This window comes from Paramisgurnus dabryanus, chromosome 4, assembly GCF_030506205.2.
Source record: "Paramisgurnus dabryanus chromosome 4, PD_genome_1.1, whole genome shotgun sequence".
Classification (NCBI taxonomy): Eukaryota; Metazoa; Chordata; class Actinopteri; order Cypriniformes; family Cobitidae; genus Paramisgurnus; species Paramisgurnus dabryanus.
The window spans coordinates 34852585-34880452 of NC_133340.1; the positions used below are offsets into that span (position 1 = coordinate 34852585).

The 27868-nt window shown below is 35.2% G+C and overlaps 1 protein-coding gene across 7 annotated transcripts in view; it reads right to left on the minus strand.

Moving 5' to 3' along the window:
- dmd (dystrophin) overlaps positions 1-27868 on the minus strand; it is a 153002-nt gene that overhangs the window by 81484 nt on the left and 43650 nt on the right. For all 7 annotated transcript variants that reach the window (XR_010527702.2, XM_065254353.1, XM_065254344.2 and 4 more), the window contains exons 19-36: positions 25493-25580; positions 24990-25231; positions 20717-20897; positions 20183-20328; positions 18524-18736; positions 17844-17957; positions 17156-17311; positions 16790-16960; positions 13428-13610; positions 12115-12249; positions 11130-11282; positions 10885-11046; positions 9645-9755; positions 9381-9554; positions 6440-6595; positions 5829-5999; positions 2856-3035; positions 353-475 (exon numbers count right to left, since the gene is read on the minus strand). Coding sequence is in view for 6 of the 7 variants with exons in the window: in XM_065254353.1 (XP_065110425.1) it covers positions 353-475; positions 2856-3035; positions 5829-5999; positions 6440-6595; positions 9381-9554; positions 9645-9755; positions 10885-11046; positions 11130-11282; positions 12115-12249; positions 13428-13610; positions 16790-16960; positions 17156-17311; positions 17844-17957; positions 18524-18736; positions 20183-20328; positions 20717-20897; positions 24990-25231; positions 25493-25580 (2859 nt within the window). In the remaining variant the exon portion in view is untranslated. The remainder of the gene's footprint in view (positions 1-352; positions 476-2855; positions 3036-5828; positions 6000-6439; positions 6596-9380; positions 9555-9644; positions 9756-10884; positions 11047-11129; positions 11283-12114; positions 12250-13427; positions 13611-16789; positions 16961-17155; positions 17312-17843; positions 17958-18523; positions 18737-20182; positions 20329-20716; positions 20898-24989; positions 25232-25492; positions 25581-27868) is intronic.

Genomic DNA, 27868 nt, shown 5'->3' on the forward strand with positions numbered 1-27868 from the left:
ACAAAAAAGCTAAAAAAAAATACAATAACCGTTGAATTAGAAATGCACAGAAATAAAAAAAAATATGCTAGGAAATTGTAATTGTGTTTTACATAGATGATAATAGCATTATAATAAATCTATACTTTATTTGTGACTATCTGTCTGTGTTTTCACTAATGGTCTAATAAAAAAAAAAATATTTGCTTCAAATTAATGAGCCATGCAACTATTACAGCAATAGATGAGATGGATAATGATGTATTTCTTTTGAAGCGCAAGTTAGCCTGCATTAAACAATCTTTAGTGTTCAGCGATGGAAATTGGATGTCAAGGGGATCATTGTGTGTGCCTGTCATGTTTCAGTGAAGACCTTAATAACATGCTCGACGCAGCCCTGGCTTTCCATATTATCCAGAGTTTCTTCAGTCCGATCCATCCAGCCGTTGATCTCAGCGACACTCTCCTCAAATGTTTTTATTTGACTTTGGTAATCCTGTGTGACAGATGGAAAGCTATGTTTACATTTGGGCTATTGTGCAATGTGCCATTACTGCCTCTTAAAATGAATAGCTGATGCGAAATCTTATGCATAAGTGCAGACATTCTACAAACAAATATTCAGTCTTTTTAGTATTTTTAAAACAAAAAACAAACACATTTGTAGTTATTTTAGTATTTGCCTTTGCTCTTCCAAGCTTTATAGTGGTAGAAAACAGGGATTAGGGAAAAACTTCTAGTTTCAAACCTCAAAAAAGTGCATTCATCCTTCCCAGAAATAATCCACACAGCTAAAATGGTTTAATAAACACTGTCACTATCTTTTTGTACTAAAGAAACTGTTTTGAATATGAGTTTAAAATAAAATGAAATAAAATAAAATGTTGATGTGTAAGGGTAATGAGTTCAATTCTCGTAATGATAAAAATGTATAGCTTGAATGCAGGGGCGCCGTTAGGGGGGGTTCAGAGTATGCCAGGCATATGGGCCCATGAGTACGCTAGGGGGCCCCACCGTCATCACTTTTCCGGGTTTTTTATTGTACACATTTAATTATTTACACTGTAGTAATGTAAAGTAAATTAATATAAAACTACTGTAAATTAATTTGTGTTAAGTAAAATCGATACACATGCCACTAAAAAGCGTTCATGCCGATCCGTAAACTGTATGTTTCATGAAAAATGAAAAATATTTGTGTTAATACAAAAGGACAGCAAGAGATTTATTTAAGGAAATATGTATGTTTTATATTTATGTTTGAGTATTGTTGTGTTTAAATATTGTTGTAATGTTGTTAATGTTTTGTTTTAATTTAATTCGATTATTAAGACTCTTATTTTAAACGGCATATATTGGGCGTTGTAATGGATTGAAGGCTAATATGATGGTACAAATGAAGTGAGTCATAAGACATAATTTTCGAGTTTAAATTAAGTTTTGATGCTTCAAATGTTTGCTACAAATGAATTTCGTTTAATATAATTTGTCTCCTAATTTTAATCAATGTTTGGTTGACAAGTGTTGTGAACATTAAAGAAAAAGAACATTAAAAAGAACACCGTGCATCTCATTACGTAACAAATATAAACTACTGCAATATACTACCAAATGTCAAAACATGCAGTATTATCTTTGTAATGATATAGTTGTTGTTGGATGTGCAAAATCATATTATGGAGTATATCACTTTAATTGCTTTTAAAAAACAGCCTTCAGTGCACAGAAAATAAATGTGCTTTTAAAAATCAACGTCATATTTAAAACTTTAGCCGATTGTGCTTTTTGAAATGTCTGTGTCACTGGCGAAGGGCGTGTGCGGGCGAAGCGCACACTCTTAAAGATCAACGTAATATTAATTTTGCCGGCCACGGTTTTCTGTCATGAGCAGAGGACTTATTTGGTTTTTTTCTGACGAATACAGTCAGTTTGTAAGAACATTTTTAAATGGACTATAAGATCTTAAATATGAACTCCGAAAAATGAACTATTATAGGCTAAACATAATTGTACACATTTCGCTTCTAAAACCGCGCAGAAAACCCGACAGCCGCGACTTTCAAAGCACCTTCCATAGATTCAGAAATCCATCTCCATGCATTATTCTTCTTTTGGTGATCTATTTAAAATCACGTGCATGTTTTCTGCCTTTCCAGATTAAAATGGTAGGCTATTCGTTTTTCGAATAAATCTTTTTCTTTTTGCTTCATGCATTTATTTTTAGTTGCAAATGCGACCTGTTAAATTAAATAAACACACTCAACTGAGTAATTTTATATAGCTACACATTATGGTATGAAAATCAAACAATCATCTAAAGGAAGGGGCCCAAAATTCTGTCTTGCATACCCCCCTTGAAACTGTTCATTGCGCCCCTGCTTGAATGTAAATAAACACTTCATATCTTTTGTCTAATGTTTAAAACCTTACAAAAATGTTCCTGTGTTTCCCATCTGGTGTTTGCAAAGCACTTTTGCTGTATCTGACTGTATCTGCTGTAACAAGACAGATAGACTCGAGAACTAAGCGTAAAAATACACATCGCTTTAACCGTCTCATTTTACCTTTGAGGCCGAGCCTCATCCCCTGACGTACCATCAAGTTATTTATAGAGTTATTTACAAAGTAGGAGAGGTGAAAATATATTCAGAAGGATCATGATAAGATAAAAAAGTGGGAAAACCAGCAAGCAGTATGGCAGAGGTAATAAAGAGGAACAAGAGATAAATGTGCTTAACATTACTGTCGCCTCTAGAAATTATAGTGTGGGTTTTAAAGAACAATATGGAGATGTGAAACAGAAATGGATTTTGGCTTTAACACCAGACATATTTAGTATGGGGAAAAAAATGAGATGGTTTCTGTGAATTACTCACCAGCAGCAGTATTAGCCATTGCTCGCATCTTGACGTCACTGCGATCCAGTTGCAGTTCAGCAGACTGACCTTGTCATCAATCAGGTTCTCCTGGGTGTGGAGTAAACCCTTCAGGGTCTCGGCCAGCTCCCGGACCAGCTTCAGCTGTGGTTTGTGTTGCTCGGTGTCTTCCTGCGTTCCCTGGTCGATAAGGTCAGAGAGGTGGTTTAATTGGCTGCTGTTGGCTTGTTTACTTTCGAATAACTAAGTCGCACGGCTTTGCGCTTTTGCTACGTGTCAGCAGTAATTCATCAAATGATGATCACATTATGGAGGACAGCAGTATAACCAGAAATATACAGGTATATAATGAAGTGCATTTTGAACAGTGTAAAGAGCTGATTCAAGTGTCTGGACTGCACAGTGGACTAATAATGTACAGTCCCATTAAAGTTTAATACATCATGTCAATCTGCTATATCCTCCACAATCCTAAACTAAGAACTGGCCTGCAAGGTAAGGAATTTTTAGCCTGATCTCATGGGAATACCGTACGTAAGTATTTTACGAGATGGGAAATTCATAAAAATTTGTACGAAGATGAACTGTACCAAAGCATACAATGATTAAAATAAAATAATACAAGCCCCATCAGTAACTCCACCCCTAAATCTAACTATCGGTGACACAAAAGCAGATCGTACTAAAACATGCAAAGAATATTGTATGAATTGATTTTAATTAAGTCACAGTGATATACTGTAAAAAAAAATATGCAGGATATATTTTTGTTACTTAACATTCACATTGTTGACATTGTTAATTTAATGTCAACTTATCACAAGCCAAAACTTAAAATAGTAGGTTAAATTGACTTGCAAAACCAAGCTGTTTTAACTTCATGCTGCATATTTTTTTTACAGTGTAATAGTTATGAATAGCCATGAAATTATACAGTGCAAATTGCATTCAGTAAAATTTTTTAGTTTTCGGTTTCGCACGAGCAATGCTGAGAGCATGCTTATATTGTAAAAGCACAATTGATGAGCTCATTGTGTCTTTGTTACGGTATAAACACAACTTTGCTGTTCCTGGGCCCGGCAACTAAAAAAAACAAAATCAATCAGAACTGACGATTTCAACCAGCTTTTGCATTCAAAACATGCAAATTTTAAATGAATTGTTTATATCTTATCCTTACACCGTAAAAAAGTGAAAGTTGAATATACTTTAATAAATTACTTTAATTGGTAACACAAAAAACTTACATTTTATCAACTTAAATTTTCTCTCTTTAAGTGAAAATTTTAAGGCAAAATAAAAAATATTTATTTTAATTTGTATTAATTTCTAAAAATGTAAGCTTTCTTAACTTAAATTTGTCACTTAAGAAAATTCACTTTATCAAAATTTTTTTTTTTTTAGGTGCACTCTTAGAAACGATGTGTTAATTTTTTTTACACATCTTTGTGCGTTAAGCTTTTAACACATTACATGTAATTTTAACACATTATGTGTCATATTGTGTTAAAAGTAACACAAAATGTGTTGTTTCAATAACAACACAGATATGTGTGGATTCTGGGACAACGCATTTAGTGAATCAACACTAATGTGTTGTTTTAAACACATTCGTTCTAAAAGTGTGTTACCAATTACAGTATTTTTTAAAGTTAATCCAACTTTCACGTTCACGTTAAGTTTATCCAACTTTCCAATTTTTTGCTAACAAAATCTCAATACTGGTAAACTATTGCTTTGTAACCTGCAGGTTTGTGTAAATTCAGATCTAGTCCAAGGTTTTGTAAATATTTTAACTCTTTCCCTTCAGCATTTTTTCTTTTTTTTTAAGTTGCCAGCCAGCGCTTTTCATAAAAGTTGAATGCCTTCCAGAAAATGTTCTTCTTTAAATATAAAAACATACAATATATTCAATGAAAAAAAAATCAGACCCTCGGTGCTTTCAAAAAAAGGAAAAAAAAGCTTAATCCTACCTTAATTTGTTCTCTCTTTTTCACCTTATAAATATGGGTAGGTTTCTTAAAAAATACCAAATTTGATCAAAAAGCTGAGATAAAGACATTTTTGTGAAGTACTTTTGATAGAGATCACATTCAGAGCGATTATCAAAAAATACACAGAGTTCTTACTGTTTGCCCTATGGGGTTACTTCCGGGTTTTATAAGTTGGGTAAGAGCGCCACCTGGTGAATAATAGCGGAAATATGGATTGCTGAAAAACTCATCATTGGCAGGGAAGCGTTTTCTCTTAATTGACGAGTTAACACGTCAATGGAAAGGATGGAGTTAAACTTGACAACAAGTGAACAATTATATTATGTTTGTGTCAAACAACATTTTTTTTACATTATACAATGATCTTATTTTTTTTCTTGTTCTTCATTGCTATCCCTAAACTACACAATTTTATTGCATGTATGTGGGAGGACCAAGCATTTTACTACATTACTCAACCCAGTCTCACCCCATGGCGTCAATATTTGACGACACTTGACCATGCGTCAATATGTTGACGCGGAGGGTATACCTTTCGCGTCACTTTTTGACGAACTGGGGACTTCAATACTATCAGGTACGCGAAATTCTCTTTCCTATTTTCTTACCATTTTCTACCATTTTCGCGTCGGTTTAGGGTTAGATTTACATAATGACATCCCTACCCAAACCTATCCCTAACCCCAATGTCAGTTGACAACTGTTTAATTTCGCGTACCTAATAGTATTGAAGTCCCCAGTTCGTCAAAAAGTGACGCGAAAGGTATACCCTCCGCGTCAACATATTGACGCATGGTCAAGTGTCGTCAAATATTGACGCCATGGGTGTGAGACTGTGTTGCATTACTGTGTATGGTTGGAAAAAAAATTGACCATTTCTGAATTTTTTAGTAGAACATTTTTCAGCTTCAGGGATAAAAAGCCTGTCTGAATCGTATTTTTGTTGTTGAAATGAAACTGGGATGAATTATTCTTTTACCTTGGCCCATGTCAACTCTGCCTCCAAGTCACTCGGCATCCCTTCAATGGAAGACCGGCGCGTCAGCTCCCCATCAGTAGACGCCAGCCACTCTGTCAGACTGTTTACCTCCTTCCTAAACTTCCTAAGTAACTTCAAAATCTTCTCCAGTTCCTGTTTTCCTTCTGTCACCTGCATAGAGATGAATATGAGAAGCTGTCACTCACGATTACCAATGAATTACCAACTTGTCAAATCAGTGGATTAATGAAAGTCACCTCGAAACAAATTTATAGTCTCTCACCCAAGCAGTATCAATTTTGTATACAGGTAATACATACATATTCTTTATCTAAATGTTTTACTCAAAAATATGTGTAAACAAGATTTTGACAGGCTTTGACATGTATGAATTTGTGCTTGTACTGGAAATAAGTTACTGGGCACATGAGCCTGGCACACAATACTTAAAAACACATGACGTTAAAGATGCCCTAAGTGGGCAAAGCTGTGATCTAGCTATTTTAAAGATGTTTAAACATAACATAGGTTTGTTTCTGGCTCAGTTGAACCACTGAATATGTGAACATTTGACGGGTACTGTACATGTCTTGCATTCAGCTTTACTATACCTGCGATCCCAAGTCATTGTATGCAAATTTAAGAGCCGTCAATCTGTCATCCAGTTCCTTGGGTTGCTCTGTCTGTTGTCTCTGCACAATCTGTCTCCCTGTCTTTATCACTGTCTCCACCTCTGATTTCACTTCACTTAGATTCTTATACAACTTCTGCAAATGAGAAACAGATTGAAAAAATATGTTAAACCTATCAATGATGTGACATAACCTTCTGAGTACATTGTTTGTTTGTTTATTCTTATAATGCCATTCCAGCATCTATGCCTACATTCACGGTGAGAACAGGTTAATCCAAACACAAATTAATCTATAAACACGTTGGAGAAGGGACAATTAGTATCTCCAGTTCAACTAACCAGCATGTTTTTGGCCTGTGGGAGGAAACCGGGAGTAAACCCACATGCAGGGGCGCTGTAAAGGGGGGGTAAACAATGACAATTCTTGGGGCCCACGCGTAAGAGGGGGCCCAGAGAAGCCCCCAAAATTGTGGTGCTTAAAAAATATATTTAATAGTAAAAATTAAAATGACTTTCTTGCTTTTTTTTGTCTTGTTTTTAGTAGAAATATCTAAAAATTCTTAAATTAAGATGTTTTTTCTTGATGAGCAAATCAAGTCTAGTTTTAAGACAAATTAATATACAATTTAAGTAAAATTGCCCTTAAAACAATCAAAATTTTATGCCAATGGGGTGAGAAAAAAATTGTGAAATGTCTTTTTTCTTAAACACTTAATTCAAGTAAAATTTTCTCACCCCATTGGTAGTCAAAATACCATAAAAGCGCATGATTTTATGTAAATTAATATGAAAAAAGTCTCAGCTGTGTTGGGGGCCCTGTCAAGATTCTTTTCATGGAGCCCAAAATCCTTAGCAGCGCCCCTGCCCACATGGACATAGGGAGAACATGCAAATTCCACACAGAAAGGCCACCTGACCAAGCCAGGACATCATATACTCAATTTCATCGGTTTCAAACCTGCATGACTTTCTTTTATCATTGGAATACAAGACTAAATCATTTTGGGTGATGCTTTTTCATCCCAACAATGAAAGTCAATAGGGAATAAAGCTGTCAGTCACTCATGTTCTGTCTAAGGATCTTCCTCTATGTTCCACAAAATAAATTCACACGAGTTTTGGAGCAACCAGTGCCTTACCCACCCACCTCTGTATTTTTATTTTTTTATGTGTAATAAAAGTCATGAAATATTTGCCTAATAGTCCTAACTGTATTTTAGTGCTGCAAATATTGTACAACACCTAGAACTGTTCGGCACTTGTCAATATCAAAATGATTTAGGTTGCAAAGCAAATTAAATAAATCGGGAGTTACTAGCCAATCACATGAAAGCAGGTGGGAGTTACTGTTCAGAGAATATTTGACAACTGTTATATAAAAAAAATGTTGGTGGTCCAGTTGGTGGACCTCATTATTTCAACAACCCTGGGAGCAACATGAGTATATAACATGAGCACATTTTTTTTCTTTTTGGTCAAATATAAAAAAAAAAACAATCATTATTTTCTGTAATAACTTCGGTTTCTTATCACTGATAATACAAACAATTAAACCTTTTAAAAAAAAAATAGTTGGCCTTAATAAACACGTATTTTGATCTAACAATATTTCCCATGTATAAATTAAGCTGCACATCAATGATTTCTACATACTGTACACAACAAACAATATACGTATATATATAGATAGATAGATAGATAGATAGATAGATAGATAGATAGATAGATAGATAGATAGATAGATAGATAGATAGATAGATAGATAGATAGATAGATAGATAGATAGATAGATAGATAGATAGATAGATAGATAGATAGATAGATATTTATATATATATATATATATATATATATAGATAGATAGATAGATAGATAGATAGATAGATAGATAGATAGATAGATAGATAGATAGATAGATAGATAGATAGATAGATAGATAGACAATGACGTGTTTGTCCTGTGATGGCTACTGTAGCTTCGCTATGCGTTTCAAACAGGAGGGGTGAGCTGTGAATTGAGCCGTTGTTTGCAATTCACAGTCTCTCCACTAGATGCCGTTAAAAGTCCCACATTGCAGCTTTAAAAAGACACTCCACTTTTTTTTAAAATATGCTCATTTTCCAGCTCCCCTAGAGAATTTTTTTTTATTTTTACCGTTTAGGAATCCATTCAGCCGATCTTTGGGTCTGGCGGTACCACTTTTAGCATAGCTTAGCACAATCCATTGAATCTGATTAGACCATTAGCATCACAATAAAAAAGTAACCAAAGAGTTGTGCTATTTTTCCTATTTAAAACTTGACTGTTCTGTAGTTACATCATGTATGAAACCACCGGAAAATTAAAAGTTGTGATTTTCTAGGCCAATATGGTTAAAAACTATACTCTCATTTTGGCGTAATAATCAAGGACTTTCCTGCCCTTGGTTACTTTCAATAGCAGGGGACTATTTTCGGCTGCTGCGTAATATCACTGCGCCTCCTGCAGCCAGGTTTCATCAGCAAAGTCCTTGATTATTACGCCGAAATGAGACTATAGTTCCTAACCATATCAAACCACAAAATCGCAACTTTTAATTTTCCGTCAGTCTTAGTACACAATGTAACTACAGAAGAGTCAAATTTAAAATAGGAAAAATATAAAAACTCTTTGGTTATTTTTGAGCATGATGCTAATGGTCTAATCAGATTCAATGGATTACGCTAAGCTATGCTAGAAATGGTACCGCCAGACCCGGAGATCAGCTGAATGGATTCCAAAAAGGTCAAAATCTAATGTTTAACTCTAGGGAAGCTGGAAAATTAGCATATTTTCAAAAAGTGTCCCTTTAAAATATCAAATCACTTTATTGTCACATCTTTGACACAGGTGTACATGGAGTAAAAATATTTATTTTTAAATACAAGCACATTACCCACCATACATTGCTCCAACTGTGACTGTACCACTTCCTGTTCCACACTCCGAACACTCAGCACCCCCAGCTTTCCTTTAACCTCCTCCAGCACACGTTCACATTCCCTCAACCTCTGATCAAAGTTGGCTGGCTTTTGGAAAAGCCGGAACTTGGCTTTCACTTGCATTAGTTTATCCTGAAGAGACACAGGTGCACTTTAAACAGGCTTGATGGATCTAATGTGAAAAAAAAAAACAGCTTTATAAAATAACGTGACGTGTCTTACAATTGTAGCGTCAATGTTTCCCATCACTTTATCGGGCGAGTCAAGCTGTACTGCTTTTTTCCTCATATCGTCTAGTGTCGTCTCATGATCATTCAACTCAGACTGGATTTGCTGTGGAAAGAAGACAATAATAAAGTTAACCCTGATGTCCTTTTATATACAGTAGAGAGCAGACATTACACCCAAACTTTTTCAGTGTGCGGCCCCCCTTGTGTACGGTGCATTCCTTTGCGGCCCCCCAAAGAAAATTTGTGACAAAAAACTGTTCTAAAACTCAACATTTTAATAAAAAAAAAAAAAAAAGTAGTGGTTTTGGTTAGTAGCCTTATTTTTTTAGGTTTAATTGTACAGAATTCATGATAAATTAATTTATTTCATAAAATGTCATAAAACTGGGGCCCCCTGGCACCATCCCGCGGCCCCCCTGCATTACACCATCATTCAAGTTACTTTTTTTAGTTTAGTTTTAGCACATTATGAATAAAAGTACACTGATCAAAACTATTGAGTAACACAAATAGGTAACTTTAGGAATTATATTGTAAAATTTAGATTTTTTGTATCTTCAAAGTAGCAACCAAGAATTTGAATAAATGTACTCTTGGCATTTTATTAAGCAGCTTTATGATACCTCATAGTATCACCCGGTCAGCTTTTTTAGCAGTGTTGAAGGACCTATTCTGGGCTCTTATTCAAAAACATTTAATATTTTAGTTAATGTAATAAAAAGCATTGTAATAAAAGTCATTTATCTATTGGCGAAAATATATCATTATCTATTAAACACCATTTTGAGCACCATTGACTTCCATAGTATTTTTTCCTATTGAGGCCGATCATGCTCCTGCTTCCTGCTTGATTACAACTTTTCCTTTGTGTTCAGCAAAAAAAAAAATATATAGGTTTGACAGAATTATTATTTTTGGTAAACTATCCCTTTAAGCTTGGTAAAATCATTGTAATTCTTACACTCAACTCAACTCAAGGTTTATTGCGTTTTCAAAGAGGTTGGCAATAATGACATAATAAAAACACTAATGTTCATCATTAATTAATAATTCAGTAAATTAATAATTCATAGTAATAGTCTCAAAATAAGCTATTCTTATACACAGTAATATAGTTAATTTGCTGAATGCCAGCACACTTTTTGTAGGATATATCTAGAGCACCATACTCCAAAACCCACAGATATTAACTTTAATGTGTGTTTGGCCCATAGGTGACACAATATGAATACCTGGGCCTCCTGAGGAATCTGTGCGGCGTCTATTCCATCTGCTAGGTAAGCAGTTAAATGTCTGTCAGTGGTATTTAAAGAGTCCTGAATGAGCTGCAGCGACCTGTCGTTCTCCTGAGCCCACTGCAAGTTCTTTTCCAGATGCTGTCGTCTCTGTAAAACCTGTTATCAGAACCAGGAGAACCAAACATGTGAAATCCAGCATATGCGCTTAAGGTTATATGCTTTCAAAGGGAGTCTCTTACCCTTTGCATTAGCTCGTCCCAGCGCGTGTTGTAATCTTCCACTTTTTTGTGTATGAGCTCATCGAGAACCCTGCCGTCCATGAGGGTCTGGGCTAATTCGCGGATCTGGTTGCGATTGTATTCGGGATGTTCCTTTATCATGGTGTCTATGGACTGAAAGAAATGAGAAACCACTTTGATATTTTCTCTTTAAATGTCATTTCAACCGAAAACTCAGGATGGTATTTATAAAAGTTTAAAACATGGTTTTCATGGTGATGATGCAATATTTAATTTTATTATAGCTGGTAGATTTATTAGCCCATAGGAAAGAAAAATTAATTTATATTCAACTTTCCTGTTAGACAGAATAAATTAATTGCTAAATGCGTAAATGTAAATGTAAATTAAGTAAAGACCAAATTTGGACTTTTGTTGTGCCATTTTTCATTCATAAGTGGCTTTATTGCAGATTGAAACCTCTCAGCATGAAACTCTTACATTAAAAAAGTGACGTTAAAGGGACATTCCACTTTTTTTTTGAAAATATGCTCATATTTACGCACTGAACGAAAATAGTCCCCTTGATTATTTTCAATAGCAGGGGACTATTTTCAGGCAGTGCGTAATATCACTACGCCTGCTGCAGCCATGGTACGACAGCAAAGTCATTGATTATTACGCCAGAATGAGAGTATAGTTCCTAACCATATCTGCCTAGAGAATTGCAACTTTTAATTTTCTGTCGGTCTTAGTACACGATGTAACTACAGAAGAGTCAAGTTTTAAATAGGAAAAATATCCTGGTTATTTTTCAGTGCGATGCTAATGGTCTAATCAGATTCAATGGATTATGCTAAGCTATGCTAAAAGTGCTAGTGTCAGACCCGGAGATCGGCTGAATGGAGTCCAAAACGGTAAGAGTCAAATATTTAACTCTAGGGGAACTGAAAAATGAGCATATTTTCAAAAAAGTGGAGTGTATCATAAGTCTTAATGCACTTACAGCCAAAGCTTCTTCGAATTCCTTTACACCTCCTTGAATGTTTTCCGTTTCATCAAGTCTTTTCTCCAGTAGGTCCATCCAGGCGTTCTCCAACTCTAAATATGAGAGGAGTTCACACCAGCAGGCCCACACTTCCTACAACATCCAACAAACACAAAGAGAGATGCACCTTAAAGGGGACATTTCACAAGATGTCAAATAAATCATTCGTGCTCTCAGAGTACATATGAAGTTTTAGTTCAAAATATCATATTTTTATTATTATTATTAACATCATCATAGTTTCACATTAATATGCGACATGCATACTTTCCCTCACATGAGGCTGTATTTTGCGCGAGAGATCTTGTAAAGCTCGCGGATTCCTTCTCGCACACACGTGGACTAAATGCGCACATTTTGGACTCTTACTCGGACCTGAATGCGCTTGGCCTGGACTCCTTCTAGCATCTGAACTTGTAATACATGTGACTCTGACATTACTTAAAGGGACACAAGGCAGCATTTTATGTTAATAAATCATCTTCGTAAGTCGGTATATGGTTAAATGACTCATTACATGACAAATGAAGACTCTCTCGCCCGCCCCTACCGTCTGTAGGAAGAATACCCCACTTGCTTCGCTGTATCCGACCCGGTGTCCTTCAGTCTTGTATAGTCTTAGATATAGAACGCATTTACTCCCAGACACTAGGGGAAGCTAGTAGAGAAATAATACTCAGACTTGCCTTGTGTGCCTTTAACTAGAGAGGTTGTTAGGCACACAGAGGGTTAAAATCAGTGAGTTTGTTGTTCCCAATCTCTGGCACGCAGGACATTTCACACAGAAAAAAGCGCCTGGACTTAATGAAGCGGAAGGATTAATGGCATCAGTTTTAAGAAAATTAACAAAACAATACATGAGAAAACTACTGCCCCGCTCCCCGATACTATCGTGTATCGGCGATCTCACAGGCTGATGATATGATGATCTCAAAATGGGGCATAACGGCCAACACCAGGCAAGCGTGTCAAACTCAAGGCCCCACATTTTATGTGGTCCGCGAGACATTTTTTTTTAAATAATCTGTTAAATATTTGGACACTTAAAAACACGTTGTCATTATTTGCCCTGTGTTTTTACTTTTAAAAGCTAGGTATTAATTAAGTAGTAAACCAAAACCATAAAGACGTCAAATAAGTCCGGCACTTTGAGAGCAACTGTAATGTTAATGTGCCCCGGTATGAAATTGAGTTTGACACCCCTGCTTTGCACCCTGGCACCTGACTTCAACTCCATAAACAAAACTCCACTGAGGTAAACTCAAACTCACCTCTAAAGTCTTGCATTTGCCATCAAGCCGACTGCAGAGTCGCTGGTAGTTAGACGTTAAAACATCCAGTTCTGCCTTCAGGGCATCGTGGGCCGCAGGAGGGGCCTTTGAAACGAAATTGGTGACTTTATCCGTCAGTAGCTTCACCTTTGTTTCTTTTTGATGGACTTCCTCTTGAGCTCTCTGGAGTGGGAGAGAGAAGATTACGAGAGGAATCAACAGGTGTTAAGACTAAAGTCAGCAAAACCTCAGCGTTTCTTAAAGCACCTGTTTACAAGGACAAACCGAATCGGAAATAAAGGAGGTGCGGAGTAAACGAAAGAAATAACTTTACCTATTAAGGTATAGAATCTAACTGCAGGTGTCAGCGAGATGAGATAGCACCTGTTTGGGAATTATTATATCGCAGTTGTTTAAATGTCAGTCTTCTAATTTTATGACAATTGTCTGGGGAGCCTCTCAGGCACTTTGCTCTTAGCGCAGTCATTTTTATTGCCTACAGTTTATTTTATTCCCTTGCTTTATTTTTAGGGTTTTCAGTGTCTTAGCACTTTGAACAAAATTACAAAATAGTACCATTTATTAACGGCGAACATCATGTAATTTATTATTATTTTGTTTAAAGATAACAATATTGAAAATATATTGAAAAGTTATCCTAACTGCAACACCATATCTTAGCTAATGTTTTTTACTGTAGTCAACTATTGCCATTTTAATTTCTCTTATGAAAAATCAGATATGCAGTACTGTGCAAAAGGCCACCACCACCTGAAATGGTGTTTTAGAAGTTTTAATGTCCATCCATATTTATTTTTCTAACTATTTTATGAAGATACAAACAGAAAATACAGGAAATATGTACAAAAAAAATGACTAAAGACTAAATGTCTTCTTTAGGCATTGTCGTTGTTTAATGTGAACTCTCTTGGCACTAAACACATCTTAAGCGTTTTTGAGCAGAATGAAGTAAAAATACGAATTTCTTTACAATTAGAAATTAGGATATCATTTTATTTAGATTTAAGAGATCCTGCAGTTTCCTGCTATTGCTCAAGTGGAAAGGGAGTTTACCCTAAAAACTTGACACATCAGTTTACATTTTTATAAATTTTTTAATCCTATACACATTTCCTGTATTTTCCAAGTTTCCCAATTTTGGGGTGTTTTCAGACTGGGATTAGGGGTTTTTAACCATCCAATAAAAAAAGTACAGAAGCCCTGAAAAGTCATACATCATCATTATTTTTTAACACCTATTTCAGTTTGAAGATGATCCAAAATTGGGAAACGCTTTTTGTTTTGCAAAGACCTCCTTCTCGTATTTTCTTGATGTATTCTATTAAAGAGACTGACAAACAATTATGATCACTATACATTGCAAAAACAACAAAACTAATTCTGGCATGGTGGCCTAATGCTGTGTTCACAGCAGCCATGGTAAAGGCGTAAAGCGCGAGTGATTTCAATGTTAAAAATTTTAAAGAAGCGTTTACGCGCGTCTGGAGGTCTCTTAGCGCGAATAGAATAGCACGATAAACACGAAGCCACCTCATTCGCGCGTTTAGTTCGCACAAATGAAGCTAATTTAGCGTTGCCATGGGAAATGAGTGAGTTGAAAAATCAAAACTTTGGTGGAAAATCGTACCGCGTTTACCAATCAGGAGCTTGCTCTAGTAGTGACGTGATTTAAGGAAGCGAGCGGAGTCGCAGAAGCCCCTCCCATGACGCGAATTTCCGCGTGAATGTCTCGAATGACTAGAATTTCATGCGGATGAAGCGAGTAAACGCAAAATGTAAACTCAATGCGAATAGCTGCCTCTACCACGTTTGGTGTGAATCCAGCATAAGACCTTTGCACAGTACTGTATACGTAAAGAGGTTGTAGTATACTTTTTCATATAACTTCTTACTTTCTTTTTTTATCAAGATACATTTAATTGAGAAGCAAAATAGTCTAGGATATTTGTCTATGATAAGTCTTGTTGTACTTGAATTAAGTTTATTGAATTATGCTAAACGTGAATTAAAGGTATAGCACAAGATTTTCTTTTTACCGGTGTATCATCAAGACTATTGGTCATCCCAGTTGTCAATCATTCTGGTCATATGTTGATGTAAGACCGTCGTACGTGCTCATCTCTAGGTTCGCTTTCTGCACATGCGCACTTTCAGGTGTATATGTGTGGTGGGCTACGGTTTCAGCCATTAATTGAAGCTCGCGTTCTCATCGTGTTTTTTCATAATGTCTGAGGGTCCCAAAAGAAAAAGTGTCTATGAATTGTATGACCAGAAGAGAAAGGCCTCTGACGGCGCATTCACACGGGGCGTCAGCGTTGACGCTTCCCATTCACTTTTAATGGGTGACGTCAAGCGTTGGCGAACTGAATTGTGGATCCGTCGGCGCCGCGTCAGTGCCGTTGCTCGCGGCAGAAGTTGAACATTTCTAAACTTTTCAAGCGGCAACGCGTGCGTCAGCCAATCATATCGCCTTATGCAAATAACCTAGGCAGAGCCAGCCAATTACGTTTATGGAAGACCGGAGCTTGTGTTGCGGCCACAGTGAAAAAAAGAAAGAAAAAAAGACCAGAGTGTTTTTGGGAGACTTTCACACACTGGCGTGCGCTAAAAGCACAGGTTGGGCTTCCACGCGAAGTTTCTACTCGGCAGGAAAAGTTTGGCATGCTATTCGGAGAAATCCATTTAAAATCACTGCTTGTAAAAGTTGATGTAAGCTATGATTAGCGATGCTAGCCCTGGCACAAGTCACGAACCGCGCAGACACGGTTAACAGGCCAACAGCAACTTGTAAACAGAGCGAAGAGAAGAACTAGGCTCGTGCATGCTCTCTCTCGTGCACGCTCTCTCTTGTGCACACGTTTAATAGGCGTTCCCTCTCTGGAGCAGGTAGGGTGTTGCGCATGTGCATTTTTTTAAAAAAGTGAAGGGGCGGTTCTTTTAAAAAATGTGGAAAAGTCTTCCGCTATACCTTTAAGTAAACATTTCTAGTCATTTTGTTAAACAATACTTTGCAAAACGGCAAAGTAGGATCTCTTTAACCCTTACTATAAATGTGTATCTTGAGTCTTTAGAGACCTGGAATGTGATTCGTGCATAACTATAATGTTATATTTTTGGCATCTGTTTAATGGCAAATAAAATGTAAAAACATTACAACATATGCTTAATTTGATCATTTTGTAATTCATGATTGTGATTTGTGTCACTGTAGACATTCATTCAGGGTGGTTAAGACCCAGATATGTAATAATGACTGGTGAAACATCCATGCATTTAAAAGTTAAACCAGACCTCTTGCAATTTGTTTGAGCTATGAAAGAGCAATGTTGAAAAATTCAAACCTTTAGCTCCTCCACAGCCTTGTGAAGCTCCTCGGGTGTTTTGTACTGGAAGTCTCGTTCCAGGTACTCTTCTTCAGCCTGAGTGATCCACTCCTGCATCTCCTGCATCTCTTTCCTCAGACTCACCGTCATGTCCAGTCCTCCTTTCAGGGCAGATTTCTTTGCATAGGCCTGAAAGATCAACAACAAGTTTGATTTGGTTTCCATCTCAAGCATTTTGCCTAAAACTGTAGGGGATGTCATAAAAACACCATTAAGTTTCTTCAAAAGTGTGCATGGATGACTAATTTGTACCTCACCTGATAGCGAATTAGTATACAGTAATGGGCTGTAAGCCCGGTTGGCACGGTAATTACTGTACAGTACCTGTTTGCAAATGAGTTCCCACTGAGCGTTGAGTTCATCGAGCATCTTCTGTATTTTGATGGCAAACGGAGGTTCGGCTTCCCTCTTCAAAGCCATTCCCACCTCATTAATTCCATTCAGACTCGGTTGGACGGTATTGATGTCCTTCACCAGAGCCTGGCAAATCAAACAAGGTTGTATGAAACTGAACGTCCTGGTCATTCTGGAAACCAGGTCACGCCAATGCACTGACCCAATTCTATTTCAAAAGCTAGCTCGGTGTGGGGTACAAAAAAATACCCAAATGGCATTTGAAATAAAAAAGTAATTTCGTGTTCAACTGTGGTCATATCCAACGGTTGTATAAAAAGAGATGGCAAAGCTGTACAGAGTCAGGTCCCTGTGGATTTATAGCTTATTCATTCAACTTAGCAGATCTCCCAAAACAACACAGTCCTTCAGATTTGATCTAAATGAGAAGCAGTTTGTTTTTTCTTTCAGACCGATGCTTTAATTTAGGCTCTGAATATAAAACTCCCTCTGCTGAATTTTAATTTTTGGGCCATGTTCATGAAACACCATGGTGAGGATTTGGAACTCGGTTGTTTTAGCACGTCTTGCTGTAGATCAGTACGGCATCGACAAATTCTGGGCATCCAAGTTTTTGTGTATAAAGTTTTACTGCTAAATAAATAAAGATTGTCCTCACCGTGCACTGTTCCAACTGTTTCTCCAAAGCCTCTGCGTCTCCAAGAGCCGGCCATTCCTCATTCAGGAAAACATCGACTTCTGCCATCCACTTCTGTAGAGTCTTGGTGTCATTCTGCCATTAGAAATAAAATCTTTTAGATGCATTTTAAAGAAAATAAAAATAAAGTTGTTTTTTCTAACCAATGAGACTACTGTAAATGTAGACAAATATTGAGAGATCTTCCTATCAGATCTTTCTCATAAAAACGGAATCTCCTTTATATTCCAAAATTCATTTAAAACACAATTAACTTTATAGACAAAATGGCATAATATATCAATACTTATTTATAGTGAGAGAATATATCTTCAATTGTTTCTTTTCCTAAAGGCAATTTTAGACATTTATACTGGGAAAAGACAAATTTACTAATTAAATTTATGCCTTATTTTGTTTTTTGCCCCATTTGTGCCATCTGTGCTCAGTTTTGTCTAACTTTTTTGCCATCTACATTCATTGATTTTTTTATTCATTCCAAGGCACTTTGGGTGAAACATCTAAAACATCCATTCTAAACAATAAAATACCAACCTTTGAGCAATAAAACCTTCTCTGGCTGTGTAAAATAAGCCAATATCTCCAGATACCTGTATCTGCATTAACTTGAAAAGCCTGCAAGAGGGAAACTATAGCCGTGCCTGAAATTGCTGTAATTTGGTCATGTGATCCTGCAGTTTCTGTACGTTCTCCTCCAGTTGCTCGGACACGCGTCTCCAGCGCACCATCACGTTGTCCAGGTCGGTCCGGTACCTCTGACAGATCTCAGGTGGTGCTTTCTGTAAAACCTGATCAGCCATCTTATTGAGATCGTCAACTTCACTTTGATGGTCCTTCTGTGATGCTTGAATCGCCTACAAAATATTTTGGCATAAAACATTAGTTTTTATTAAAGGTCCATTGTTTACCTTTAAGAAATGCAATGTAATATACACAACTATATTATCAGTTTTGTATTAAGACCTTACAAAATGAACTGTATTGTTTTTATCTACATACACAGCGGCTCCCCTTACATGAAAGTCACCATTTTGCGTCGCCATGTTTCTACGGTAGCCCTAAATGGACAAACTGATCTATAGAGTGTGTTTTGTCACTATACGCTGTCTCATGTTTAAACTACCGTAGTTTTACTATGCGTTTCGAAAGGAAGGGGTGAACTGTGGACTGAGCCGTTGTTTGCAATTCACAATCTCACTAAATGCCGCTTAAATCTACAAAGTGCATCTTTAATGCAGAAATGTTAATTAGCATAATTACAGAATTTCAAAAATTGACACAATTTTTTTTTAACATATGTTTATTCCTCCTCTCCTTCACTGTGATTGGACGGCCATGTGAGAACTGACATTGACGAGCTAAGCTTTTCACCCAAAGTTTAATATTTTAAACTCTTGGGACTCAGTGCTGAGCGCGGAAAAACCGCAGAGCGCCGGCTTCCAGGAAAAAAACACCAGCTGCTGACTTTTTTGAAAAACACAGCGCTTCCACTGGAAACAATTGTCAGCGTTAAAGCTTTGGTGTGCTTAAAATTTTTACGAATGTACTTGTGGCATTTTTTCAAGCAGATTCTTATCCTGACATGCTTTTAAAGTCGTCATGAAACGGAAGTAGCAATTCTTTATTTTTCCGTTTTCCTTGCCGTTATGTACATCCAAGTGAAACGTCTTCTGAAATGAGGAAAAAGGTAGGGTGGGACTTGATTTCATCCAACGAGAACTGATTGTATCATTGGAAGTCAGGTCATGTTGCCAATTGCTAATCGCTGCGATGTTTTCCCAGGCCCCACCCTCGCGCCATTCCTCGTGACAGGAAGTAAAGAGAGGTTGTTTCGAGAAGGGGAAGAGATTAGCGTTTCTGATTAAAGATGATGAGGGCACATGAATAAAAAATATAATGAAGCTCACAGTCATTTATAAAAATACACCAATATTCCTTAAAAATTTTTTTAACTTTAAAACATTAAGGATCGATTCTGGCCTCTTATTGGCTGCTTTGTCTTCATTTTTTGGTCCAAGTGTTTCATTTTAAAAAACAATTCTTCAACCTAAATTTTAATTTTTAATGAAAGATAATATATTGGCACAAATATGTTTGTCCACAAAACCAATTTCAAACATATTACTTCCCTTTTGATCAAAAGGTTTTTAGGATCATGAGAAGCTATATCAAATGAACCTAATATATAAATGACCTGTATTTTACAAATGTTATTAGGTGGCGCTTTTGGCACAAAAAATATTTATTTATTTATATTTTATATTATCAGTTGCCATATCTATAAGAAAAAAGCAACAAACCTTAATGTCTTTTTGTCTCTGCTCCATAACTGGATACTCGGTCACAGCGGTGGAGGGGATGGCAAGTTTATTCTCGCACTGCTGAAGCCAGGCCAACAGAGCTGCCATCACATCTTTATAACGTGCAGGAGGAAGACTGGATTGAACTAATATAAGAAAACATAGGACAAACCAAGTAAACAAGCCGAATATACAGTCTTAAGCACAACCATCTCTCTATATAGACTGTATATACTGTATAAAAATACACACAAACATACTGCATACTGTATATAAACATAATACACACACATATATCATATTTATATATCATCAGGGTCATATTTGTCTTTATTTTTCTTATCGTATCGTTAAGGCCCTGAAAATGTCAAAAGCTTGTGAAGAATAATGAGATGGAGAAGCTTGTCGATTTAAAAGATTTATAAAAATGCTGCAAGTTCAGCATCTTACAGAATCAAACCAGATCACAATGCATCCTGCACATCCTGGTTTCTAGGGTTGCCACGGTTTTGTGTGTTGTAACCTATTGCTCACCCAGAACAAGCTGTCTTTCCCGCGCCCTCAGGTCCTCGAGGACATGATGGTAGTGCTCTTGGAAGGCGGAGATGTCCGCATCAAAGAGGACCGGCGTCTCCTCTTTCTCTCTCAGGTCCTGGAGTTGTTCGTGTAGTTTCTCCACTTGTGGTTGAAGAGCAGACAGACGAGCGATCTCATCCTGTGACAGACACAAAGCATTTTCCCCGTAACGTTTCAAGCTTAGATGATACAAATATAGGTGAAGGCTTTCTCTTCACAACTTCAAAAAAGCTTTCCTCTACTAAAATGAATAAAGAGTTTAACTCCTATATAATATAACGTTTTTATAAACATTAACGTGTATATAGATTAGTTACAATAAAAACTGTAACTTTCCAAAGCTTACAAAAACTTCTTAAAACTTATTATTGCTTATTATATTGCTTATTATAGTATCTTATTATTTCTATTTGAATGAAAATCTTATTTTATGGGCATATGGGCATTTAATTATTTAAACATTACTTTACGTGCGGAGTACACGATTTCAGAAAAATTGAGACAATTACCAGAACACACTTGTAGCCAATCACCAGTAAGGGGCGTGTCTAATAAAAGACATTGTTGCCTGGGTTGCGCATGTGTGGGGCAGGTCTATCAAAATAGGGTCCAGATTCTATTGGGGTAGGGGAGTATTTGTTTTACCAAAAGTTACTTCTAATATTTAATGTTTTAATAAAAACTTGCAGTAATATGATTTATTATAATAAAAAAAATCAGTTTAAACAAAAAAAATCAATTAAAAATTTAAAATGTTAACACATGTATCAACTTTTGCTGAAAAAAGCCACCGAAAGAACATAATTCGGAGACATTGCGGTGCCATTAACTCTTTCCCCACCATTGACGAGTTATCTTGTCAATTAAGAAAAAACATTTGCATAAAAAACTTGTTTCTGATTAATTTTTATGTTAATCTGCAATACCGCAATTATTTAGTATATAGCACTTACCCACTTTATAAAAAAAAACTTTTTAAACTAATTTTAAACTCTATGTAGGTTTTGATAATCAATCTGAAAACACAATTCCTTCACAAAAACGCAATTATTTCAGCTTTCTGCTAAAAAAAATATTTTTGAAGAAAAATACACATATTTAAAAGTTTTTAAGCAGAGAAAAAATATTGATAGGATGAAACTTTTTTTTTTTTTTCGTTTTGTTTGTTTGCTTGTTTGTTTGTTTATTATTTGTTTGAAAGCAGAGGGTCTGTTCATTCATTTGATATACTTGTATGTTTATATTTTAAAAGAAAATTTTCCTGGAAGGCATTTTGTGAAACTTTTATGAAAATCACACAAAAAAAATGCTGGCGGGCAACTTTTCAAAAAATGGCTGGTGGGGAATGAGTTAAATGACGAGCAAAGAGTAAAGCATACATTAGATAGAGACATTTGTCATTTTATAGTTTATTTTATTTCCGTATCACTGTGCAAAAGCATGCTTCACATTTTATATGTGACCCTGGACCACAAAACCAGTCATAAGTCGGATGGGTGTATTTGTGTATTTGTATAATAGCATCCAACAATACATTGTATGGGTCAAAATTATAGATTTTTCTTTTATGCCAAATATCATTAGGATATCAAGTCAAGATTATGTTACATGAAGAGTTTTTGTAAATTTCTACCTTAAATATATCAAAAATGTACTTATTATTAGTAATATGTGTTGCTAGGACTTTATTTGGACAATTACTTTAAAGGCCATTTTTCTCAATATTTTTATGTTTTTGCACCCTCAGATTTCAGATTTTCAAGTAGTTGTATTTCAGTTAAATATTGTCCTATCCTAACAAACCATACATCAATGGAAAGCTTATTTAGTCATCTCAATTTTAGATAATTGACCCTTATGTGGTCCAAGGTCACATATTTGTTTTGCACATGGGTCTTTAATGAGAAAATAATAAAATGTGCTGATCTTTACGTAGCTTTTTTAATAGGAATGATCTGCATTGAAAAACCTGATACTGAACATGTTGGATCTCATGAAACGATTAGATCACAAAAACTCAAGGGCTTTAGGGAGGCATGTCTCTACCTAAACACATAATATCTGATCAAGAGACCGAATTGAGAAAGACATTCATATAGAAAGCTGTCAGGCACACATATTCACGGTTAAAAGTTGCAGAAATAAATGAAAAAAGACAGACATAGACTTTAAACCAGCCGAGCTTTGATCATTCAATCTTTTTATCATACAGCCTCTCTTAGGCTTGCTATATTGTATTAAACAGGCCACTTCTAACACTTTTCTATCCAATCTTCCTGCATAATTACTGTCATTACAGCGAAAGTACACTGCATGAAAATGTAACTGCAGTCACTTTCACCTTGAAAACAGTCATATCAAAAAAATCGATTTTACTTGATCTTTTGAAATAAGAGGATTTGAATACTGCAGGCAATTCTGTTAGTGAAGGATGGGATGTTGACAATCATATTGGAAAACAACACACCCATAAGAAAGTGTTGTTGTTATTTATTTCATATGCAAAATAGGTCATAACAGAGGACATTTACATACTCAGCAGCATGCAGCAAAATGCCTTATTTAATTTTAATAAAAGTGAAAATTTGAATATTTTTGGTGCAAGATAATCATTGACATTATCAGTGGACCTCAGGGGACCATTAAATTACCCTTACAATTAAACTGTCCTTTCTTAAGAAATGCCTCCATCGCATTGTAAAATGATAAAAAGTGATTTACTTCACCAAAATATTGATTCGGCCCCAATATAGATTACCGCCCCATCCTTTAGCAACAGCAAAGCCTGGGTTATAATTGGACAGATAAAACAATTCACAGTGAATTGTACCACATAAATAGCTGAAAAGAATTTAGTTACAAAAAGAAAAGAATTGAATCCTCAGGAACTAAACGTTCGCCACTTTTTTCAAACATTGGGATTTTTCAGTGAGTAGGCCATTCTCATGTGTCTGATCACCAAAAAAAAGACGATCACTCATGTATTTTAGGGTTCCCACACTTTAGTTTACTTAAAATTCAAGTACCTTTCAAGAACTTTCCAGGTAAAATACCCTCAAATTCAAGGACTAAATGTGGAGACACATTTCAAGTGAGAGCAAGGTTACATCGTGTTACCTTTTACGATACATTGTTACAGTTTCCATTCGAGGGAACTTGCGCTGCGTCACTGCGGTGACACTTTGGGGACGCCTCCAGGGGTACGTGTGTCTGAATGTGTATATCAAATTCAACCAATGGTGAGGCTTAATGACAAAGACATGGTGATGTGGGAGCCAGGAAGTATATCGCGATCTGAAATATTGCCAGAGACAGCGTTAAAGGGACGCAGGAAGTATAGCAAGGGAGACGCAGCGTCTCGTTCCCTTCTCAGGGAACAACAGTTAAATACGTAACACGGGACGTTTTCATGTGTCAAACACAACTATGCAAAAAGCATTTTGGTATGAATAAATATTCCCATACAGAGGATATAGACCGTTTCAGCGGTAACAACATAAACAAGCCGCTGTCGCGGTCCGCACGTAACTTCCGGTAAACTCCGCTAATAATAAATAACAACAAATTCTTTAAACATAGTTTATTTATATAACAAGCAAACAAAACAACACATAGATTACCTAGGAAACCAAAACATTTGTTATTTTCGACGAGGCATTTGTTCAAGAGATCAGTTTAGCAACTAGTCAGACCATAAAAAAAACGAAACCGGAAGTAAGGTTCGGATCCAGACGTGTATCACGTGCGTCCGATGAAACCATCTATAAGCATTTTAAACGAACAGTTTAGCGCGTGTGCTTAAAAAGTCTAGATTTTTTTATATTATCCTACATTAAAAAGGGAATAATATGGATTTTTTTCCAGAAAACTTTTTGCATAAAATAGATTCAAGCACTTTCAATGACCTGAATCTATGAATGTATATTTTCAAAAACTTCCCAGGGCCTTGAATTTTTTCCCCGAAGATTCACAAATTTTCAAGGATTTCAAGGACCCGTGGAAACCATGTTGTCGTTTCATCCGTGACATTTGACCATTTAAGCTGTGACATAACCTAAAAGAGCTGAAGAGTGTTACAATTGTCCTCCCTTCTCCCCTACTGAGATCAGATAAGCACCTGAACAGACACAGGAAAAGACTTTGCCCTGCATATGAACATAGAACAGACACACATAAAGACAAATCTAAGGAGCAACGGGACCCCATGCACGCACAAGACATCTACGGTTACCCTGCAACGATCGAGCTGTATCCTCAGTGGCTCCGGCTCGGATGCGGGCGGCGACTGCACCTTCAGCCAGTTTTCGGCGGTGGCCACGGCCTGTTCCAGTTGTTGGAAGAGATTGTAGAAGGCCAGGACTTTGGTCTGGTGGGCCAACCACGCCAGCCTTTCGGAGAGAAGAGTGCAGAAGTCGTCCCAACGGGTGCGTAGCTGGTGAGCCGCTTGCTGGATGTCTTCTGCGTTCTGGCCATCTTTGGATAAAGATCCATTAGGACAAATGAGACTCATGCATATTGCAACAGCATTTGCCAGAGCTATTAAGCTGCCAAAAGCTTTCAAAATAGCTGGAAAATGTCCCTTAGATGTGTATATCACCATGTATTATTAATAAATCTGATATAATGCAAGATTATTACATTTATTACGACCAAAATGCAAATGAATCCTTTTCAAACAAGAATTTGAGGTGTAATAAAAGTTCATATGCAAATAATTATGGAAGCAGAGTTTACCGCTGGTGAGCTGATCCACCAAAGCCTGAGCTGAACGTGTGGCTTCCTGCAACTTCCTAAACTTCTCCGGTTTTTCCCTGTCGATAGCCTTAAAGAATAAGGGATCACAGAGTAAATACTAATACAACACATTTTATGAAGAACACTAGGGCAAGACCCTAACAAAATAATATGTATTGTTTTTATTACCTTAGAATGATCAGTTTTTATCTAAATAAACCACAGGTCCATGTCACCATTTCATGCTGCAATATTTCTACAGTAGTCCTACATGGACAAACTGCTCTATAGAGTTATCTTAGATGACGACGTGTTTGTCCTGTTTCAGGTACCGTAGCTTCACAATGCGTTTCAAAAGGTAGGGGTGAGCTGTGAACCATTAGTTGCAATTCACCGTCTCACTGGTAGATGTTGTAAAACTTCCTACATTGACCTTTAAAGGGATAAGTTAGTTCACCCAAAATGAAAATTCTGTCATTATTTACTCACCCTCATGTTGTTTATTACCTGTATGAATTTCTTTATTTTGATGAACACAAAAGAAGATATTTTAATAAATGATGGTAAGCACACAGTTGATTTTACCTAATGACTTCCATATTTGATATATTGTATGTTTATATATTTAAAAAAGAACATTTTCTGGAAGGTATTAAACTTTTGTGAAAATCATAAAAAAATTGCTGGCATTGGCTGGCAACTAAAAAAAAAAAACGCTGGCAGGGAAAGAGTTAGTTTATCAAAATTTATTATTTTGTGTATGAGTAAATTATGAAAGAATTTAAATTTTTGGGTGAACTATACCTTTAACTATATAAATAAAATTTTCTGTAAACGCTGTGTTATATATTTATTTATTTATCATGCTCCGTGTAATTTTTTATGTATCTTCACAAAAAATCTTTATTACTAAACTGATTATGTTAACATTTACCCCCATGTTTCAAAGCTACCATTTAAAAATAATTTAAAATAAATAAATAAATAAATGTTTTGTATTATACAATAATTTTTAAAATAATATTTTGTCTTCATAAAATTATAAAAAATTGTCTTCATACAATGATTAAAAAACATAAGTGTTTTGTCTTTTTACAATAATTTACAAATATTTTTTGTCTTCATACAATAATTGAAAAAAAATAAAGTTTTGTCTTCATACAATAATAAAAAAAAAAATGCTTTGTCTTCATACAAAATAATGTTTTGTCTTCATACAATAATTCAAAAATAAATGCTTTTTCTTCATACAGTAATTTAAAAAATATATATATTTTGTCTTTATACAATTATTAAAAAACAAATGTTTTGTCTTCATACAATAATCAAAAAAATATGTTTTGTCTTCATACATTAATTATATAAAAAAGTTTTTTCTTTGAACAATAATTTAAAAATATTTTTTTGTCTTCATACAATAATTAAAAAAATAAATGTTTTGTCTTCATACAATAAGTTAAAAATAATGTTTTGTCTTCATACAATAATTTAAAAAAATTAAAGTTTTGTCTTTATACAATAATTTTAGATATTAAAAGTTTTGTCATTTACAATAATTTAAAAATAATGTTCTTCATACTATTTTTTTTTAAATAAATGTTTTGTCTCCATACAATAATTTATAAAAATGTGTTTTGTCTTCATAAATTAATTTAAAAATAATGTTTTGTCTTCATACAATAATAAAAAAAGTTTTGTCTACATACAATAATTTGAAAAAATAAATGTTTTGTCTTCATACAATAATTTATAAAAAGGTGTTTTGTCTTCATAAAATAATTTAAAAATAATGTTTTGTCTTCATACAATAATAAAAAAAGTTTTGTCTACATACAATAATTTGAAAAAATAAAAGTTTTGTCTTTATACAATAATTTTAGAAATTAAAAGTTTTGTCTTCATACAATAATTTAAAAATAATGATCTTCATACTATTTTTTTTTAAATAAATGTGTTGTCTTCATACAGTAATTTAAAAAAAAAGGTCTTTTGTCTTCATAAAATAATTTGAAAAAATAAAAGTTTTGTCTTCATACAATAATTTGAAAAAAAATAATGTTTTGCCTTTATACAATAATAAAAAAAATAATGTTTTGTCTTCATACATTTTTTTTTAAATAAATGTTTTATCTTCATACAATAATTTGAAAAAAAAAAGTTTTGTTTTCATACAATACATCCACTAAGTTGGTTAGTAGATCTACTGTATGAAGACAAAATGTTTTATTTTTTATTATTGTATGAAGACAAACATTTTTTATTATTGTTATTGATAAGCATTAAAAACCATAACTTATTTTATTTCTTATTTTCCGAGTATAACAACAGTATGTAGTATTTTTTCCGTACACATGTGTTATACGAAGAAAGTGCTGA